General features: G+C 37.8%; 1 protein-coding gene across 1 annotated transcript in view; it reads left to right on the top strand.

The window, feature by feature from the left end:
* myo1d (myosin 1D) overlaps window positions 1-22,300 on the top strand; it is a 113,665-nt gene that overhangs the window by 31,638 nt on the left and 59,727 nt on the right. The window contains exons 12-15 of the mRNA XM_030122239.1: window positions 12,960-13,030; window positions 15,996-16,070; window positions 16,981-17,113; window positions 18,553-18,719. Of these exons, the coding sequence (XP_029978099.1) occupies window positions 12,960-13,030; window positions 15,996-16,070; window positions 16,981-17,113; window positions 18,553-18,719 (446 nt within the window). The remainder of the gene's footprint in view (window positions 1-12,959; window positions 13,031-15,995; window positions 16,071-16,980; window positions 17,114-18,552; window positions 18,720-22,300) is intronic.

Genomic DNA, 22,300 nt, shown 5'->3' with positions numbered 1-22,300 from the left:
GAAATGATTAAATTTTGGTGGTGATTGGGGGTGGGGGGGCCCATGGGGGGGGCCACTGATCGTTAGTGTGCAACATAACTCAAAAAGTTATGGACAGATTTGGATGAAATTTTCAGGGTTTGTTGGAAATGGGATGAGGAAGAAATGATTAAATTTTGGTGGTGATCGGGGGTGGGGGGGCCCACGGGGGGGGCCACTGATCGTTAGTGTGCAACATAACTCAAAAAGTTATGGACAGATTTGGATGAAATTTTCAAGGTTTGTTGGAAATGGGATAAGGAAGAAATGATTACGTTTTGGTGGTGATCGGGGGTGGTGGGGCCCACGGGGGGGGCCACTGATCAGCCTTGGCGGAGGTCTGCGCTCTCCGAGTGCTTGTAGTTTTTGTAGTGTTCTGAGATAATAGATTAAATAAATAATTGCCATAATTTTAAGTAGCAACATGAACAATTTGCTGTATATTTAAACATTCATGGCAAATCTAAATGTTAAGAACCAAGCAATAAAGACCAGATATTGATGATCCAAAATGTGGTTATAGTAACATGAGAACACTAGAGGGCAGGTTACACCAAGCAGTAAGTACCAACAGGGAAGAGACTGAACACAATCCTGTTAGTTTTAATAATCAGGAAGGCTTACAGTCTAATTCACTCTAATGGTCTGTACGGCGAGAAAAACAGACATCAATTTAATTTCTTTACAGCTTTGGGATCAGATGTCTTAGATGTGAATAGGGTGTAAGTCGCATATTATCCGTTTGTTCCAAGTTCAATAGAAAATGTTAAACATCTAAAAGGGTGTCAGGAAATGTTATTAGTGGCTGGTTAAATATGAGGCCTCCATCTGGTGCTTGTTTTAAACTTCTGTAGTTTTCTCTGTGGGCACAAGGAGGCATCAGCTGTCAGAGAAACACTGCAGGAGTCTGACTCGACACTTTGCACAAGTGATGTCACTGGCAGCCAATGGGAGTCTATAGAGCTGGTGCTCTGCTGTGCTAGAATGGGTGTTGGAAGGAGATATCAGCACAGAGACAGACACTGAAAGAGTGGAGTGAAGGGGGTGTTTACAAATTTATGAGGGGAGCCAGGAAGGGACATGACAAGTAGGAAGATGAGAAGCAGTGAAGGAGTGAGAATGAACCATGAACAGAGGCAGGTACACATCCATATGAGGTCCTGAACCACGAACAGAGGCAGGTACACATCCGTATATGGTCCTGAACTGTGAACAGAGGCAGGTACACATCTGTATGTGGTCCTGAACCGTACACATCCGTATATGGTCCTGAACCACGAACAGAGGCAGGTACACATCTGTATGTGGTCCTGAACCGTGAACAGAGGCAGGTACACATCTGTATGTGGTCCTGAACCGTGAACAGAGGCAGGTACACATCTGTATGTGGTCCTGAACCGTGAACAGAGGCAGGTACACATCTGTATGTGGTCCTGAACCGTGAACAACAGGAGGTACAGATCTGTATGTGGTCCTGAATCGTGAACAACGGGAGGTACAGATCTGTATGTGGTCCTGAATCGTGAACAGAGGCAGGTACACATCTGTATGTGGTCCTGAACCGTGAACAGAAGCAGGTACACATCTGTATGTGGTCCTGAACCGTGAACAGAGGCAGGTACACATCTGTATGTGGTCCTGAACCGTGAACAGAAGCAGGTACACATCTGTATGTGGTCCTGAACCGTGAACAGAGGCAGGTACACATCTGTATGTGGTCCTGAACCGTGAACAGAGGCAGGTACACATCTGTATATGGTCCTGAACCATGATCAGAGGCAGGTACACATCTGTATGTGGTCCTGAACCATGAACAGAGTCAGTACACATCTGTATGTGGTCCTGGGCTGTGCAGGTAAAAATACTTAAAGCAGTAGGCTACAAACACAGGGGCTGTCCAAAAACGTATTCAAAGGCTTATCTGCAGTATTGAGGCAAACCAGTGGGCAGAGTATCCTGTAGACAGTTTATCATTCAAGTTCACAGTGAATACAGCACACAGTGACCAGGAAACAGTGAATATAGCGAGCCTGAGTTGAAATGAGCTAAAGATTATATTGTGCTGCAGGGAGTATTGATTTGTGAAGCTTCCTTTCCTTGTATCATCTTGGAGTCGATATGCCCCCTGCTGACGCCCTTCTGTTGCTCTCTGACCTGTTCCTCCCCTTGAAACGTACAATGATCCATCTGCTGCTTTCTGGAACCAACTTTTGGGTAAATCAATATTAGATCTGTGCCTTTACTGACTGGAGGTGCCAGGCAACATTAAAATAATGGACTTTTTGTCAGGAAGTGGAGCAGTACTAGTCAGCAGTAATATAACCATTTATTTGATCAGGTACAGTAAAGGCAACATGGCAATATCAAAAGATGCTTCACTTATTTATCCTGAAGGAACAAATTCATGTTATTAATATAGAATGAAATAAGGCAGAAAATGCTGGTGAATGTAATGTTAGTACTGGTATCGCCTCTCCTGACTGCTTGTACTGTACTGTATTTCTTGTATTCTTATTGTCATCTTCATATAAACACCTATAAAATACAGATTTTCACAATTTGTAAAACCAACTTTAATGTTAAAGTCCTATAATCCATTTTACAGCTCAAAAGAGTGTCTAGACCCGCTTCAATGGTGTCACCTTGGTGGCAATAGCAAAGTTTGTTTTTATTGATTGCAAGTCAAACTGTATTATTGTATCACAGATGGTGAAGTCCTTGTTGAAAAGACAGAAGATATTTTTGTCAGTATTTTTATTATTCATGAAGGAATGTAAGAGCGTTGTATGTTTGTTATGTTGGATGTTAGGTGGTGTCTTTGCTGAAAGGCTTTCAACAGAAAAAGTAGAAATATCTCTGCTGTGCGCTAACGTGACCTAGAATAAAAGAGTCTAACCTACACTCATGCAAATTAACTCTTTGGAAAGTTCTGATAATTCAATGCTAAAGTGTGCACGAGCTCTACAGAGCTGAAAGACACATGCTGATTCTTGAGCGTCACAGCACGCTTCTCGACGAGTCTGTCTGGCAGGATGAAAGTGTGAAGGTTTGGAAAAAAGTGTGGGAGAGACAGAAGTGGAGGCAAGTGAAGAGATGTGCGGGAGAGACTGAAATTTAAGTGTGAGAAGAAGTGAGATATGCGTACCAGTAGGAAAATGGAGACTATATATGTAGAAGGGGAATATAATAGCTAGAGCATGCATTTTTTTAAAAAGCTCATTTCAGTTCAATGTGTACCCCATCCTCCAGAATAATACTGTTTGTGTTCATCTGGAACAAGCTTCCATAACAATCAGACCATTAGTACAACGTATTTCCATGACAGAAGATTTGACCTCTCTCTGTATTTATTGCCAGTAATGATTTCAGATAATAGTAGATTATAATGTCAAAAATGGCTTTAACCCATAAAGACCCAAACAGCCACTGGCAACCTAAACCGTCTGCTGATCTAAACTGTTGATCCACTAATCCTATCAATCCATGTAAATAATTGGTGTAAAATGCAGTTCATTTCTTCATGGTCATCAGATATGACCCATTTGGACGTTCAGAGGCTCCGTAGTGAATGTGGAAACACTGTCATCTTGTACAACATTGATTCACCAGTAAAACCCATGGAGTTGGATCAATGACAGTGGATGGAGATGCTTGGTTTATGTTTAGTTAATGATATATTTTGCTGAAAAAGTAACGTTTTCTTCAGTTTTCTCTGTTTCTGATGTAATAACCCTCAACTTTAATCTGAGATTTTATGAACATCTACAGGATCAGTGAATTAAATATATGAAAATACATGATTTTACTAAAAAAAAAAGCAAAAAAAAAAGAGGATAATATTGTAATAAATCACTTTAGAAAGGTTAAATATAGAGGAAAAAATCATTTGGGAACTGACACAAATGTAGCACTGGGTCTTTGTGGGTTAAATATGAGGCTGATACCAGTGAACAGGATAATAGTCATATACAGCACCCCCTACTGGTAACATTAAAAACCACAGTGCTCTACCTTTAGGTTACAATGTGATACTCTCCAGAATAATTAGAAAGTCCATTCAAACAAAACACAAAAGTGTAGTGCATTATCCAGTCACTATTGGCATTTATGCACAGTACAATGAAACTATAATAACAAATTATGCTTTTACATAAACAAATTGCGAGAACAGCCCTGGAATCGAAGCTGTTGATCAGTAAATGTTTTGACTGATTGTATATGTTTGGAAATGCTTTTAACTTTGTAAAACTGTAGTAGTGTGACTGTATCATTCCCTTGAAAAAGAAATCTCCCATCTCACTGGGACCAACCTGGTTTACAAAGGTTAAAAAAAAAATTAAAAAATGAAGTGCAAGAAGGTTTTTATTGTAAATGTAGTGCCTCCCATACTGTGTTTTACTTTTACAAAATATGTTGCTAATTAATGTAATTTATGGATGCAAATGTAAATTGTTCTGAGATAGCATATTTAATTTGTTTTCTCCCAAATCAGCCTGGCAACTGTATCAGCCTGTTTGCACTGTTAGTTTTTTCCAAGTGTTAGGGATTGATATCAGGGTTTGGTAAAATAAATCTGGGAAAATAACAGTCATAAATATATAATAGATGGAAATATTTTCTTTAATTCACAATTTTTTCTAACTCTACCCAAAGTGTTTTTATTGCCTAAAAAGTTACAGGATTGCAGATGCAACTGGTAAAGTTCTGCATTTTGTATATTCACCATCCACCCCATAGTAAGGAACAGTTATACATAGCCCATACAGTGCTCTGACTGCAGTGTTTATTTTGTGGAATTGTTCAAAATGAGGCAGTTGATATTTCAAGATAAAAAGATTTAGATTTAACATACCGTAGAGGAGCTGTGGAAATGAGTAATGCAAAGAACATAATGAACATAGAAGCGCGTATGCTCTGCCAAGAATGAGCTGTAAGATTGCAACAGACAGGAGGGGACTGAGTCAGGAAGCTATTCCAGTAGATGTTCCTGTAACATGATCTGTACTGTTTGTCTGCAGTTATATTCTCACCCTCCTCCTTCCAGCTCTGAATGATGCTGTACTCTGTCTTTACTCCGTTCGCTACCTGTCAACAGCATACACACTGACGCACCAATGTGTGCACCCTGTTAACTCCCCCTGGTCATTCATACACAGTATACTGTTTGTTGACAGAATTTTTTACATCACTCACCCACATTTAACACAAACATACAGCTATCACAGTGTACCAAACGTACATTCATACGTCAGGTATATGCCACAGTCCTGCCAAGTTGAGGAAAAGAAAGTTCACATCAGCAACAGATGCAAATGTGTGGCTTCGAAATGTTCTGCCTTTTTGCGTCTGAGTTTGTCATCCTGCTTTGCAGTCTGATCATTCTTTTTACTCGTTTCCCTGCTTTTCAGTCTTGTAATGAATTAATCAGGACCTTTGCTGCATTGGAGCTAAAGGCTTGTTTACTGAACATTTCCTTACCTAAAGGAGAGTGCTTGAGTCTGATGTGCTGCAGATGATGATTCATTGTGAATTTATGTTTGGCTTTGATGCAGTAAAACTCTCCTGTCTCCACTTTTCCATCATATTGCGCTTTATATTCATCACTTAAATTTTTGTGTGTAAATGTACTGTTTGTAATAAACTGCATGGAATATCACCTTACCTGAGCTGAGACGATGCATATATATGGTCATCATTATTCTTCTATGACAGCCTTGTAGTTTATGAGACAACCAAATGCAATTCAAAAAGTTAGCTGCAATACTAACATTGTTTCGCTGCTTAAAGCTGTAATTCCTTCTCTCTAATCTACTTGGTGGATGGTTATAGCTGTTCTTCTCTAATTTGCTGAGCTAGAGGCTACTACCACCGTCCTCTCAGTTCTTATCTGCTTCTTCTCTTCTCACACCATTTTACTTTGATCCTCCACATACTTTTTTTTACTCTCATTTGCTGACACATTAGTTTGTATTGGAGCAGATGTCACGGTAACTCCTTTTCCACTTTCATTCTACATGTTGTTTCTCTTTGCTCTCACACCATTTCTTTTTTTATCTTATCCTCTGTTTTGTCTTTTTTCTTCTAAATGTGCTTTTGACCAGCTTCTCAGCATGTGGTGTGTACAGGTGCAGCATGCTAATAGGCTATCACGTGTGAATTAACGTGCATGTGTGTCCCTACCTGCTGCCACATGTTTTAATGCATGCAGAGAGGCTGTGCTAAGTGGGAAACCTTTCATGGGCCATGTGGTAGTGATGCTAATGACTGTGATGCTCTGCTCATCAGCTAAGTAGGACGCACAAGGCTGGCAGTGGGAGGGAGGTGAAAGAGACACTGAGAGAGGTGTGAGGTTCATGACTTTAAAGAGTAAGAAACAGTGGATGGAAGATCAGCAGAAAAGTATGATGGGTGATTCATGGGTCGTATTATTACTGCAAACATTATGGGTTACTTCACTTAATTATCTAGAACTATTTTAGTGGCATCTTCCAAAGGAATTTTCCTCAACATTTAAAATTTCTTGAGTGATTAATCAGAAGTTATGAATGGATGACTGAATTTATTTTGGTTTGTACATCAGTCATTGCTCCCAGTACAATAATCACAATAAACATAAAAACCAAAAAAGGAATAGCAAAAGTTTTTTTTTTTTTTTGACCATCCTTTTCACCTAATACACTGCTTAGATAAAATTAAATGTGTAGTAAATGTGAAGTTATAAGTTATTGTAATATTGTCCAGCTTTTGAAAAATTTCAATGAAAATCAGCTAATTTTCTATATTTAATTTTCTTATTGTGAAGATGTTCATTAAAGTTACGTTTTCGAAAAGTGTTATATCAAAACAGGAAAAGCTAAAGAAAAAGTGGCATTTTCCACAAAATATATAATTAACTGAGCATAAAAACAGTCGTCTAATACTCCTGTCATTTGTCAAATTACATGAGTTTTATAAAGAATCTATGTTGCAGATGATGATGGTGCTTCCATTTTCATAACGTAACCTCTGAACATCCAAAAAAAGACGCATCTGATGCTGCTGAAAAACTGCCTTTCACTCATTTACTTGTATTCATAGGATTAGTAGGTCAAAATTGATCAGACATTATAGATCAGTGACTGTTTAGGTCTTTTAGGGTTACATTCAGTGTCTTTAATGCTACTTTTAATTCTTCTCCACTGCCATTTAATAGGGAAATTTTGAGTATTTCACTTTTATTATATATGTCCGACATTTTTAGTTTGTAGTTATTTGTTGGATAAATAATTTTTGGCGTAATTGATCATAAAGTGAGATAAGAGTGATTTTGAAGAGGGAGATAAATATATATTATTCATATTTTATGGAGAAGGGGCAGGATTAAATAGGTTTCACTTCTTTCCACCCTTTTTCAGGCATGTGCAGGGTGGGGAAGCAAAATTTACAATATTTTGAGGCAGGGATTGAAAGACAGTGTATGGCCACTTAGTTTATTGAAAGTCATGAGAATTTATTTGCCACAAGAAAATTTACATAATAGAAAATGTTTTTATTCTGTGTGTCCTCCTTCTTTCTCAATAACTGCCTTCACACGCTTCCTGAAACTTGTGCAAGTGTTCCTCAAATATTCGGGTGACAACTTCTCCCATTCTTCTTTAATAGTATCTTCCAGACTTTCTCGTAATAGTTTTGCTCATAGTCATTCTCTTCTTTACATTATAAACAGTCTTTATGGACACTCCAACTATTTTTGAAATCTCCTTTGGTGTGACGAGTGCATTCAGCAAATCACACACTCTTTGACGTTTGCTTTCCTGATTACTCATATGGGCAAAAGTTTCTGAAAAGGTATGGATAATAGTGTTAGGTATGATTATGACATCAATATATGTTTGGTTTCAAAACAATTGACGTAGTGCCTGCTGAGAAAAAACAACTAAATGTTCATTGTAAATTTTGCTTCCCCACCCTGTAAATGAAACTATTGTGCTGTTTTTCTTTCTAAGATTGTCCTGATTGTTGAGTTTTGTATTATTATTTGTGTTTTACTTGTTCACATATATGTTAAATTTCATTGCATGTTTAGAATCAATCGCTTAATCTAATCTAATCCTTTGTAAATGTCTCATGGTTTATTTGACTAAATACTTAAATCATGTAATGTCTCACCAGACATCTAAGTGAAATGGCAAGCTTTCTGATTTATCCGAATATAAAGTAGTTACAGTACTAAAACATTTTGCCATATACAGTAAAATAACACATCAGCCAGAGGGTAGTAGTTTAACTGCTGCTAATACTTCTGTCCTTTAGCTTAAGTAGGATTTTCGATGCAGGACTTTTATTTCTAATGGAGTATTTTTGCATTGCTGTTAGACATAAAGGCTCTGAATCCTTCTCCCACCGCTGTCTGTGAGAAGAGATACTATCTGTATATGTCTGCCTAGACCTAGAGGGATGATGTAGCTTAGCGTTTTAATACCCTGACAGCTGCCACTCAGTGCACTGGGCATGAAACACAAAATCCATGTCCTCATCTGCTGCCTGGACCGGCTCCCGTGGTCCCCACTGTGAGTTCTTGACAGGTTTGGAGACAGTCAGACGCTGCCTGTTGAGAGTCCTGGCTCATGTCCTTGTGGATCACCACTTAGTCCAGAGGCACTGTTGTAGGAGGGCACAGGTGGTGGGAAGGGGTTATGGAAGGTGCTAAGAGGGACAAAAATGGTCTTGATTAGGAAGGGTGATATAATCTGCCAAAATCATTCTTTTTTTTTTTTAATTATCTGTGCAAACAAAATCACAGTAACAACAGCTAAAGGTGAAAATTATGTGTGACAACAGCTTGCCGTTGCTTCCTGTCACATGAACATATGATAGCGCCACAGTGTGTACCTGATTTGCACTTGTGTTCTTGTTATTTTGTCATTCTTTTCCTCTCTCACTCTCTCACTATTGTAATCCCTCTTCTCACAGTTTTTCAGTCCATTTTTATGCTTCCGTTGCCTCTTGCAACTTTCGTGCCACCTCTGTGTGAGCAAATTGGTTTTATATTCATGCTTGACTTCCTGTGTGTAGCTTGAGTGTCACAAAATAATCTTTTAAATTGGCTATTTGGCTATCAGTAACATGAGACAAAGATGATAGGAAGGGAGTGATGGCAGAGGAGAGCTGGATTATTGCATCATACTGCTTCCCGACTTCCTCCTCATTAATCTGACCTTGTTCTGTTTCTGTTTCCACCATCACACCCCCAGTCTTAACATTAGGCTCAATACCAAACACAGAGGAGGTGCTAATAATAACATTGCCAAGATGTGTGTCCGCCTGTGTGCTGAGTGCGTGTGCATAAGGCATTTATTTGCGTGTGTGTGTTTGTGTGTGTGTGTGTGTGTGTGAGAGATCGGGTGTGACTGATTTTGATGGATGAGGGCAGTGGCGGCTCCCAGCAGATACAGTCTGTCTGTCTGATGGCGCATCTGTTTTTCTGTCTGTTTCTGATTTTATTTGGTCTGTTTCCTGCAAGTTTCAGAAATATTTACTCTTCCAATATTTGGGTGTGTGTTTTTTGGATTTGTCAGCAGCTGGACTTGAGAGAACAGGATAATTGTTTCTTAAAGCACAGGCTTAAGAGTCAAGTACCAAGACGACAGCATTGATCATAATGACTTTTCAAATTGTATCTAAATCTTAAATATTATCTTTCCTAAAGTCCTAAACAAGTAATGCACTCTTAAATTTTACTGCCATCTTAAATGTCTGAGTGGTTCAATAATTACCATTTTGCGAAGGCCTGTGTGTTTATGTGAAGTTTCTCTTTGAAATTCTTTTTGTTCTTTGGGATTTTTTTTTTTTTCTTTTTTAGCCAACTCCATTTTGAAGCTAAAAGTGGGTATTTTTACCACTGTACAGAAGATTAAAGAAGTCCAAAGTAAGCTGAAACCTCTCCATTGCCCCAAACCTTTACCAGATAAAGATTCTGTCCCATCATTCCAAAAGGAATGAAACATAATTTACCATAATTTACAGACTTTAATGGGTTTTTTCTTTCACTCGAGTAGAAGTTGGGCTGATTTTCTTTTTCTTTTTCAGCCACGTATCTTTTGGACATCCTTACATTAAAAATTAAACTTAATTTAGTTGACATCCATCTCTGTCTCAGTAAGGAATGCTCGTAAGATCTTCCAACACAAATTTCAACTGTAGAAGATAGAAAACAAGCAGGAAAATAAAGCAAATATTAATAATCAGCACAAACTTTCTGTAACTGCACTTGCAAATTTTACATACTGAACCTTTAAACAGATGACTATAAACCCTCACAAATACCAAAATGCTTTTTTTGTATCTGTTTATTTCAAATAACCTTTCAAAATAAAATGACCAAGAGCTTGGGTAAAAGCATTTAGTCAAAAGCTCATCAATAAACATATATTTAATTCACATTATTTTTATTTACTATATTGGGAAACTGCCAAGTCAATCAAAGTATAGAGGCAAAAGTCCAAGGTACAATAAAACCATTTAACCATTTAAACCACTAAATTATGCAGTATAGAATTTGCAGTTTATTAAATTTCTTTTTTTTTTTTTTTTTTTTTTTTTTTTTTTTTTTACAGCATTTTATTTCTGATGTTTGCTGAATAGATTACCATTGGCAGTAAAAACATAAGGGAATGTTATTGGAAGTGCTTCGGTGCGTTTATTAGAGCCAGGTGAGTTAAACAGTTCTGTGATTTCACTGTGGAAGTTCTCTATAGCTTGTCAGAGACTTACTGCAGTGTTTTTCTTGTCTGGACTGGACTGACTCAAGGCAGACAGATTCTCTTTTAGTGTATTTTTTATTTTTTTTTCATCTGTATATGTTTGCCCTCTCACATAAGACTGCAGCTTTTATTACCCATATACGTGTGAGTATGCATCTCTGTGTGTTTTAGAGAGCGCTTAGGTGACTCATACAACACTTATACAATGACCTGAAGTACTAGAACATGCTGTATTGGCATGGCTGGCAAAAATAGACTCAAGGTTTTCTCTTTTGCTCTTCAAACCCAATGCTCACTTCTGATATACTTGTGTATCTATGAAAATCTGTCTTTTCAGTGTTTCCTTGGCATGACTCTTTGTATTAGATGTTTAGTTACATGTCTCATAGGCATACAGAGATCTTTTTTTCCCTACTTCTTATCCATAGTTTTTTTATCTCAGCATTTCCTGTACCCTCAGCCTCCTGTTCTTATATGCTAATCATGTATTTCTCTTAGGGATTGTGATTAGAGCACAGGATATCACTTACTTTACTTGTCTCTGTGATGTTTGGATAATACCTCCTCATGAATCACTCCCTCACATAGGTGATTAAGTCCTGAAAAACCCAGTATAACTTACTTCACTTGTCACAGGCTCCTTTGCAGTTGTAAATAAAACAAGAGGCGTCGTGCTCATCAGAGACCGAGGCACCACTACATTCATTCATGCTTCTTCCAACTCCCCCTGCTCTTGTGCGAAGTTGCCTCATATACAGTACAATAAGCATCATTATGAAACACCCAACCTCTCCCACTCTTTTCTTGCATGGCCTGTCTCTTCTCATCACATTCCTCTCTCTTTTCTTTTGTTTTTTTCTTTGCTTTCATCTTCGTCTCTTGCCCACACTCTTCTTATAACTACTTACTGTTTTGCACATAACTCTCCCTTCTTTTCTCAAAATCCACCCAGACACTGTTAGTGTTTTCCACTTCACTGGATCTGTCATCGCACTTTCTTTCAACAGAGGGAGAGACTGTTTTTTTTGTTTTGTTTTTTTTATTATTTGGTTTACCATTGGGCTGTGACCCATTCTACAGAAGGGTCAGAGAAGTTTGTATGAAAACAGTTTTTAACCCTCTATAGGGCACTCATTGGAATACTCTGAAATTCTAAATATCAACTTTAGTGTGTTATTGGACATAAGATAAGGTAAGATAAGATAAGCTTTTATTAGTCCCACAAGGGGGAATTTCAGATTTACAGCAGGAAAGGACAAAAGCACACAAGAGCAAAAGAAGTGCAAAATCAAAAATAAACACAAATCAAAAAAGCTATATGTACTATTTACGGCTGTGCACATGCTGATCATGCCACAGGTTGGATAGGGATATCATCATCTACCGCCTCTTCTCATAGAATATCCAAACAGCACTTGCTAAAAAGTAAACACATGTAATAAAACAACAGTTGTAAGGTCATAAACTGACAAAAGTCACTCATATTCACTATTCATAGCTTCAAAATTTCTATAAAATCACTCTGACTCACTGTATAGTGTTATTAAAACCAACATGCTGCGTTATCTCACTGACGCATAGGATTGGCCCCATATTTAATGTTAGCAGAAATGACCAAATATAATCACTTGCCAAATAAAGGGTTAATGGTATAAATTACCAGCGTGCACAGTTCTCATCAGCTCATTGTGATTGATCAAAATTGTACATTTTGGATTTCAAAGAAAGATAGTCATGCTGACATTTATTAAAGGTTCAGTCTGTAAGATTTAGGCCAATTTATTGCTCATAATTATGTTTCTGCAGTTGCTCAGAATGAACTGCTCTTCTCTTTTGTGTTTAATGGTGGGCGACATTCACAGTAAGGCTGCATAACCATCACATTCTATGTTTGATTGTGGACCCGTGTTAATATCCCCATAACTAAAGAGCTCAGAACAGACAAACCCATTAGTATCTTTTGCACTTTCCAACACCATAGGGGAATATAAGGTCAAAGGTAGTCTGTCCATCTGCAACTTCAGTGTTAACCCTTTAAGAAAGGTGATAGAGGTGTGACAATCAAAACAGGAAGAGATATCTTTGCATTCTGCTTGAAAATAATAACATTTGGTTATAATGACCTATATTTTTCTTTGACTCCACATTGATGTGAGATGGCCTGTATTATTTCTCACTCACTGCCCTCTTTTCCTGTAGCTCTCACCGACTGACAAGAGTCTGGAGTTTGACAGAGACTTCAGGATCAAGCACTATGCAGGAGATGTGGTGTAAGTATCTTAAAGTTTTATTTATTCAGAAAAGGCTTTTACTAAAGATTCATGCTCTTTTGCACATTTGTCCAGTTTTATATATTCATGCCCCCAAAGAGCTCCCTCCTGAAACAAAAGTCTTGTACTTCTTGGTATTTTTAGAGCATAGTCTGGTTTGCACTCTTACGTTTTTAGAGGGAAGAAAGAGCAGTTATCATTTATACACAACAACTAGAGTTTTATATATTCCTGAGTAATCGTCCATATAACTGTCTATGTCTGTTTAACCTGTACATGTTTTTGCATATTTTCTACTCTCAAATACATATGTATTGTCCTTGTAACCTTACAGTACTTTATGTATTTAAGCATTTACTTTGTTAGTCAAGTTTTTAAAAGAAAGTAGATACTTTGTTGGTAATTGCTGTATATATTATACTTTAGTGCACCAGTTAGAGTTCAATGTCATATTTGTCCCAAATTCAGATTAAGCACAGATTTTTTTTTTGTCATTTCAATAGTTTGTCTGCTCTAATTCATATTCAGTTTCATAGCATTTACTGGTCACACTGTAAGAAGAGGAAACTGTTTGTTTATATATTGTAGCCAATACTACTCCGTTTTAGTTATATAGCTTTATATATGTAATTATCTCAACATGCTTAAAATTACAAAAAGTGGTAATTATTCGAGGGAGAGCTATCTGACCCATAATTGCTTGAAATAACTTATTTTAGTATTATTAATGTTGTTTAAAGCATATAAGATGAGCCTTTATTACTCCCACAATGGGGAAAGAAGAATATATAGTGAATAATACATGGCATTATTTGAGCAAAAGCAAATTATGTAGCAGAAATGCACAGAAGTGACTGTCTAAAGAATTGCATACACAGCACAATAAAATCCTCCTCTACTCATGCTCTACATTGAATAATTGTATCTTTATGGTTTTGCACAAAGGAGATTGTTAACTCATTAAAAATTATCAAAATGTACAAGGTAAATGTAATAACGTCTCTTTCACCTCCCTCACTGAGAAGTCCTAAATCTCTGAATATTTATAAGTGCTTACTATTTGAAAAGTCTAACCTCTGGACTCAGTATATGTCCTACTATCTGATTCATGGAGGCTTCTAGTTTCTACTTTGCTTATGTAAGAATTGCAGCCTAGATGGTAAGTGTTTGTGATGCAAAAATTCTGATTGAAATCTTGGTTTAAGGGACAGGTTTGCAGACAAGCAAGGAGAACACTTCCAATTAAAAGAGTGATATTTTGCTTTTTTAAATGGAATTATGTCTTTTAAAATATTTCCCTGTGGTCTACAAAAACTGTAAATGCATGCTTGGGTCTGAATTCTTCATTAATTAAACTCCACATGGCCCATCTTCAACCTTGTTTCTGAGTAATAACATGAGAAAGGTCATTTTGAGTATAGAAATCCACTCGATTTTTGCTGGATTGAATATAAAGATAGCTTTGCAGCACCTGGAGGGTTCAAATTCCAAGTTTATGAACCGTTAGGGTCCCCGAATACACAAATAAATGTACCAAAGACTAATAAAAGTGGGTTTAGCAAAATATGACCCCTTTGAAGCAGATTTTACACTGTCAAGATGTTGTCACATTGCTGTAATTTTCTGCCCAACAGGCACCATTCAACACAGTGAAATTTATAGGTTTAAGTGAAAGAATACTGAAACATAGCTCCCTCTAATCCTCCTCCACCACTTCCACAGTCCTCTTTAAATCAATGCCCTTCAGTCATCCCTGGAAGCTGGGCAAATGTTCTGAAGGTTTAGAATTGTGTTTGATCAGCCTGTCGTTTTGAAATCTACATGAATCACAATGGCTGTACTGACAATACCCTGAGTGTATTCACAATGTCCTTAAAAACCTAGAGATGAACAATTTAAAGACTGTAATTACGACAAATGAGAACACAATAAAATGTACAAAAACACAAAAGGGTAATCAGATTATTTGTTAGTTTATTCATCCTAAAGAAAAGTAAAAGTATTATTTTCACTGTAAATGTAAAACTAGAAGAGATTGGATGTGATTGCAGCTGGACCGACGTTTCCACAGGACTGAAATTACCTGAAATTGCTTACAAAGTATTGGTTAAGTGCAAAATGGAAACTGAAGAAGCATAGTGAAAAACATCTCTGAAGAGATTACATGTGAGCTGAATATTTGCTAGAATGGCTCAAAGGAGTAAGTGTGATTGCTGTGTGTCACAGTAATCACACAATAATTGACTGAAGGGTATTTTAAGCCCAACAGCTGTCCTTACAGTCATCATTTTGGTTGGACTGTTGCTATTTTAAGATATATGTTGTTGTTGTTAAAATGAGCAGAATGATACTTCAAAAGTCACCCTTTGAAAAACTGAATTGCCCCCATAAAGGGTTCGAGCACACTTAGCACACACTCACATTTACGGTCTTTTTTTATTATACAACATCACCTTTAAAATGGCAGCACCGCTTCCTATTCCCTTAAGTACTTGGACATCATTCAAATGAATAAATCACACATGCTAAGCCCCCCAAAAAGTGCTGTTAGGAAACGTGTTGAGCCCATTTGTGAAGGCTAAGTATCTGCCACCCAGGGGAGGACTAAGGCAGTGGAGCAGACCCTGACTGGCAGGCTTGATTGATCCCTGAGCCACTTAGACCAGGCAGGAGGCAGAGTGCTCCTCATGTCTCACAGCATGATTTATAATAGCTCAGTTATTTACAGGGGGTTCATACTGAAAAGTACACATTAAGTTAAAGTATATAACAACATGGCTGTAAAAATGCAAATTGGTGGCAGACTTGGACATAGTATGCAAATGGTTTGTTTTTGGGAAGTTCAACGTAACATTGTGACATCTAATTTTAAAAGCGGTAAACAGGACAGTACAGTATGCATAGACATAACAGAAGTGTGTATACAGTGCCCATTATGCATTAACCATCCATCCTTTACCTGCAGGTACTCAGTAGTCGGTTTCATTGATAAGAACAAAGACACGCTGTTCCAGGATTTCAAGAGACTGCTGTATAACAGGTACACTCACACAACCTCTTCCTTGTGTTCCTTGCTGCTACATTACCTTACATTACACCCCTCTAGAAAGAACAACACAGGGTTAGTACAACTAATCCCCACCCAGCTTGCTCTTATCTTCCCTCACCACCTCCACAGTCCTTGGGATTTTGGGATTTTGTCTGTGGCTCATATTGAATATAAATGAGATGCCTAATCATTCCATAACTTTAAAATGTGGGTCACTGATGCTCTTCAGATTTTGTTTAGTATATTGTTTGACCAGTAAGTCCAAGTTTTTTATCCAGAATTTTAACACTGTGGAATTTTCTGTTTCATTTATTTTTTAACCCATAAAGACTCAAACATCCACCGTCAACCAGAACCATCCACTGATCTAAACTGTTTGATACCTGTTGATCCACTTATCCTATCAATACATGTAAAAAAAAAAAAATGGTGTAAAATGCAGTTGGACGTCCTTTCATGGTCATCGGATTTGACCCATTAGGATGTTCAGAGGCTCTGTAGTTACTGTGGAAACACCGTCATCTTCTACAACATTGATTTACCAATAAAACCCACGGAGTTGGATCAATGACAATGGCTGTGGACACTGGGTTTATGTTCAGTTATTGATATCTTTGCTGAAAAAGTCCCTTTTTCTTCAGTTTTCTCTGTTTCTAACATAACCCTCACTTTAACCTGAGCTTTTATGAAAATTTACACAATCAGTAAATTAAATACAGTGAAATATGTGAAAAACAGAGGATAATGTTATAATATATGCTGATAAATCATTTAAAAAAGGGTACATAGAGAGAAACATTTATTTGGAAACTGACATAAAAGTAGCATTGGGTCTTTATGGGTTAGGAATTTAGTTAAATATGTATTATTACCTCTTGTTCAACCTTTTGTCTCTGTCCAGTTCTAACCCGGTGTTAAAGGGAATGTGGCCTGAAGGGAAACTGAGCATCACTGAGGTCACCAAACGACCCCTGACGGCTGCAACGCTGTTCAAAAACTCAATGATCTCATTGGTGGAGAACCTGGCTTGCAAGGTGAGAGGTCAAAGCTGTTACAACTGTCTGACCCATAAAGTATATTAGTGAAGCTCTAGACCAAACTGCAGTGTTTGAAGTTATTTTCTCACACAAAGTAAAAACTGTTATGACCATAATTCAATCCAATATAATCCAAGCCCACTTTCTTGTGTCATTTTTACCCCTCAGGTATCAGCCACAGGGTTATCATCATATCCTGTCAGACCCTGTGGCATCCATCTCTGTGTCTGTCCATCAATGTCAGCATGATTTCTCTTCACCAAAACATTTGATCTCCTATTATTTAGGTGCAACCTTGGAAGCTCTTGGCCAAGTTTTTTTTTTAGCCGTTGACCTTGATCCTCATTTTCAAGGTCAAAGTGGGGTTGACAATTCAAATTTGGACAGCAATGTTGACCTACATCTTTCAGTTCTTTCAGGGTCAGTGCATGGTCAAAGGAGCAGATAGAAGCTAGAACAGATGAGCTGAGGGGATAGTGATGGTGATACTGGTAGGGGAGCAGGGAGCATCAGGGGTGTAGGTGAAGGGCAACCCTCACTGTCAAATGGGACAATAGAGGGGTCATTAGATTGGTCTTTTTATTATTACAAAATCTTTAATAGAGAAGATGTAGCAGAGTAGTAGAGGTGACACCCTGAGTTTAGAAATAGCTGTATGTAAATATTCAGGGACCTCTTGAAAATAATATAATATGGTGATTTAAAAAAAATATATATATATTTAAAAGGAATGCCTTTGTAACATATGAAAAAAATACAATATTAAAAGCAACGTTTATGCATAGTTACTTTTATTTCAGGAACTGAAGAAAATTGTAACACATAAATCAAACGATAAACAAACACACACACAACTGTGTCATGTGTCACATTCATCTTTTTTTCTTTTTTTTTTTTCTTTTTTTTTTTTTTTTCATACAGATTTTTATAAGCTCAGATCTTAATCCGTTTGCAGACATGTCAACATTTGTCATGAGGAAGTGTCAGCCAGTTCTGTTTTTCAAGGGATGCCCTAATTTTTCCACGTAACTGTATGTACATACTCTTTGCAATGACCCAATGCTCCTGCTGGCCAGTGGTCAATAAACCTATTTGTTGCTACTGATATATATGCCTATGACAAATCCGCATCAGCTTGGCTTTACTTAGATGGTACATGTTCAGTAATAGTTCCAATCTGATTTACTGTTAAACACAGACTTATTTATGAGAACTGCACAAAAGGTGTGATGTGCCCATTAAGACGTGTCCTAATCACTTGTGTTTCTCTGTGTATGACAATAGAAAACTATGTTAGTTGAGCTGCTACCGGTTAGAAATGCCTGTAAGGTCCCTGCCCTCTGCATGTACTGAGTAAGAACATGCCAGCACACAGCTTTGCACACTGAATACAGATTACACATATGTAATTGTTAACTCACTGTCGCCCACTGCAGGAGCCCTACTATGTTCGCTGCATCAAACCCAATGATGTCAAGTCTCCACTGCTCTTTGAGCAGGAGCGATGCCGTCATCAGGTGGAGTACCTTGGACTGCTGGAAAATGTCAGAGTGCGCCGTGCTGGCTTTGCATACCGTCAAACATACCCACGCTTCCTACAGAGGTATGCTAAGATATATAATTCAGTAAATATGATGTACACTGCCTGGCCAATAGAAAGGTCCCACATACAGTAATTTGTTGGACCACCTTCACTGGACCGAGCTTTGATTACTGGACACATTTCCTATGGCTTTATTTATACTGTGCAATGCTTACACAATGCAATTTGTTGACATTAATTTAATTAATTAAACCACAGCCTTAAGGTTTAAGGTTTCTCCAGCACAACCCAATGATTCTCAATGGGGGTAGGTCTGGATATGACATATGACATCTCATGCCCCCTTAACTGCACTTTCACAGTTTGAGTCTGATTAATCCTGACATTATCCAAACCTCGCTCTGTAGCAAACTGGTGATTGCGTAAGAAATAAGAAGCTGCTCGCTACAACAGTTAAGGTTAAATAACTCTGTACAGATGAAACATATTAATCAAGTAATTATCCAATGGAAGCATCTGATCTATTTGCTTCATTAACCCAAAAAGATCCAAACATCCATCACTGACTAAAAGCATCCACTGATCTAAAATGTTGTATACCTGTTGATCCACTAATCCTATCAATACATGTAAATAATTAGTGTAAAATACAGTTTTTTATCTTTTCATGGTCATCAGATATGACCTATTTGGACATTTAGAGGCTCCATGGTGAACATGGAAACACCGTCATCTTCTACAATATTGATTCACCAGTAAAACCCATGGAGTTGGATCAATGACAGTAGATGGAGACACTGGGTTTATGTTCAGTTAATGATGTATTTTACTGAAAAAGTTTTTTTTTTGTTTTTTTTTACAGTTTTCTCTGTTTTATATACAGCATAATAACCCTCAACTTTAATGTGAGCTTTTATGAACATCTACATGATTAGTAAATTAAATACAGGAAAATATTTTATTTATACTCATAAAATACAAAATACAGAGGATACTATTATAAATAAATAGTGATCAATCACTTAAGAAAGGTGAGATATAAAGAAAATTTTATTTGGGAACTGACAAAAGTAGTGCTGGATCTTTATCTGTTAAACCCAGATTGGAACTATTTTTTGGCCAAGTATTTTCAAGGTATATTTTTGCAGTATAGACATATTATCATAAACTGTTGGAACAAACCTCATGGTTCCAGCTCACCTTATAGTGACTCTGCTCACCCTTTCTCCATCTGACCAAGGTTGCAGATAGAACCTGGTGCCTGATACAAAATGTGACCTGAAAACACTTAAGACTACTGACCAAAGAGAAAAGCATCAAAACATTTTAGAATGGGGTGGTGTAGTTAAAAGTTGCTTATGTCACTAGCTTAAAGGTTGGGTAGGAGATGTTGTCCTGGAATAAACAAAATAAACAAATGTAGTCACCTGTGGAATGGACAGAACTGGAAAAAAACACCATCCAATCATTTTAACCAGCCCATCGAAATGATTGAATGGTGATATGTCTGTCAAACTCAACTGTCACTCAACTGTCTTTTGCCCCCCCCCCCACTTCTACAAGTAGAATCCGGAAAGGGGTTTGGACTCTTGAATTTATATTTTCAAAATGTAGCCCCTGCACATATCCATTTGTCCACGAATCACGAGGCTTGGAGCACTTGTAGAGGAAACGGAGCCAGAGCTTGGCTAGTTATATTAGGATGTAAAGTTCACCGGCAAGCTGTTTTGTCACTAACACAAATCACTAGGGAATGTAACGTTAGCCAGATAGGTATAAATTGGGGCTGTTCTGCTGACAAACTCAAACTCAAAGCAAACTTTAGTGGGCTGCTACCCTGACATCAGTCTTACTGCAATCAGCTGTTCTTACTAGCCTGAGATTACTTAGAACATGTATCAAAACAACAAGTGAAAAGTCCAACTTCTGATCTAATGTACTGATATACAGACCTGAAGTCAGAGGTATGCGCGGATCTGTGGGGGGGAGCTGGATCGTAAGAGCGGGGTGGGGGGTGGGGGGGTGTTGGAGGAGAATGAATGAGGTGCGCATGGTTCTGCGGACTAGGGAGGGTGGGGAATTGATGCTGCGAAGCCCTCGTGAACCCTTGGGAGCAAGCATTGCACATTCCGGTACTCTGGAGGTGTGGCTTTGGGTGGAGGTCTCAAGAGAGGGTTTGGACTTCTGAATTGTGTATTTTCAAAATGTAGCTTCTTTGAACCATTTTTCCAAGATCTCCCACCCTACCTTTAAAACTGTGGGCGGCAAAGTGATTAAATGACACCTCTTCCCACACCTTGCATCTGTACTTATGATGTTCTAAAGTAAACAAACATACTGAACCCCAGAAGCTGCAGATTAGTGCACCATGAAGGATATTACATGACATGTCCTACCTGTGGGATGTGAATATGTGTTGTGTAACCCTCATCTAGTTTTGCAGATAATCAGTGTTATCTAGAGCAGGTATTTCAAAATAACCTCTTACCATTGTCTTCTCTTTGTGGGACCAAGGACCTACAGTACAATAAAGATACTCAAGCACAATATTTGGCATCCTTTTAACCTTACAAAAGCGTCCTTAATGAAAATACTCAGGCTACCTTGTAATGAGTTGTGCAAGAGGTGGTGATGTAATTGATGTGATATTTAAAAAATGTGACCTGTGTTTAATGTGAGAAAGTGAATAAATTCAGTTTGTCTCAGTGACTCATGCTTGACTCATGAGCGATCTGACTTTACATCTGTTTTTAGTACAATTTGTATCCAATCCAGTCCAACTTTATTTGTTAAGCACTTTAAAACAACCACAGTGGACCAAAATGCTGTACAGAAAAATAAATAAAAAAAGAATCAATAATAATACAATAAAATACAAGAATAGATTAAAAGACATAAACAACGCTAGCTGTTTATATTAATATTGTGTTTGCCTTTTACTTTGAGGGACTGAAAATCTTAACTTTGTAAGGACACATGCAGAATATGACCAAGATAGAGGACAGTAGTCACAGTGAATATAAACACATACACAGTACAAACACTCCCCAACAGCAGCGATCATGCCCTTATGTCCCAGCAGTCATTTCCACCCACTGACCTCACAGACTGTATCAGGGTGGCCGGAGGATTAAGTAATATGTCTTTTGCATAACATTCTAGTAAGTCATCTTGCTCTGTAATACTGTGACCCTTTACTGTGTTTGGTCTTACATCACAGCCCTTCCAGTGGATCAGCTCTGAAATGATAAGTAATGGTGACTGTGAAAAAGGGAAAAGGCTCGTTTTCTTTTGGAAACCAGACGGTATCACTTACATCTGGGAACAGCCTCTTAAAGTTGTTCATCTCAAAATAATTCATTAACTGAATTGGTGCTTGGCCTATAAAAGGGCCCTTGAGAAACATGCATATTTAAACATGTTTGTCCTCAAACTTGTGAATAGTTTAAGATGCTTATCTTTTATCCAGTGTCAGTGACAGTCTGTTGGTGTCCCTCATCGTGGAGTCTCTCTAACATGCTTCTGTCAAAACAAATCATAAGAGTCTTATTTTTCTTGAGAGGTAAATCAGTCTATGGTGGACTTTTAATTCTCTGTAATATCACAGACTGTTTTTGGACAAACTGTGCTCTGGGGACCAT

Source organism: Sphaeramia orbicularis, chromosome 19, assembly GCF_902148855.1.
Source record: "Sphaeramia orbicularis chromosome 19, fSphaOr1.1, whole genome shotgun sequence".
Classification (NCBI taxonomy): Eukaryota; Metazoa; Chordata; class Actinopteri; order Kurtiformes; family Apogonidae; genus Sphaeramia; species Sphaeramia orbicularis.
Note: the sequence above shows the minus strand (reverse complement) of the source record. Positions and strands in the feature narration are given on the sequence as shown.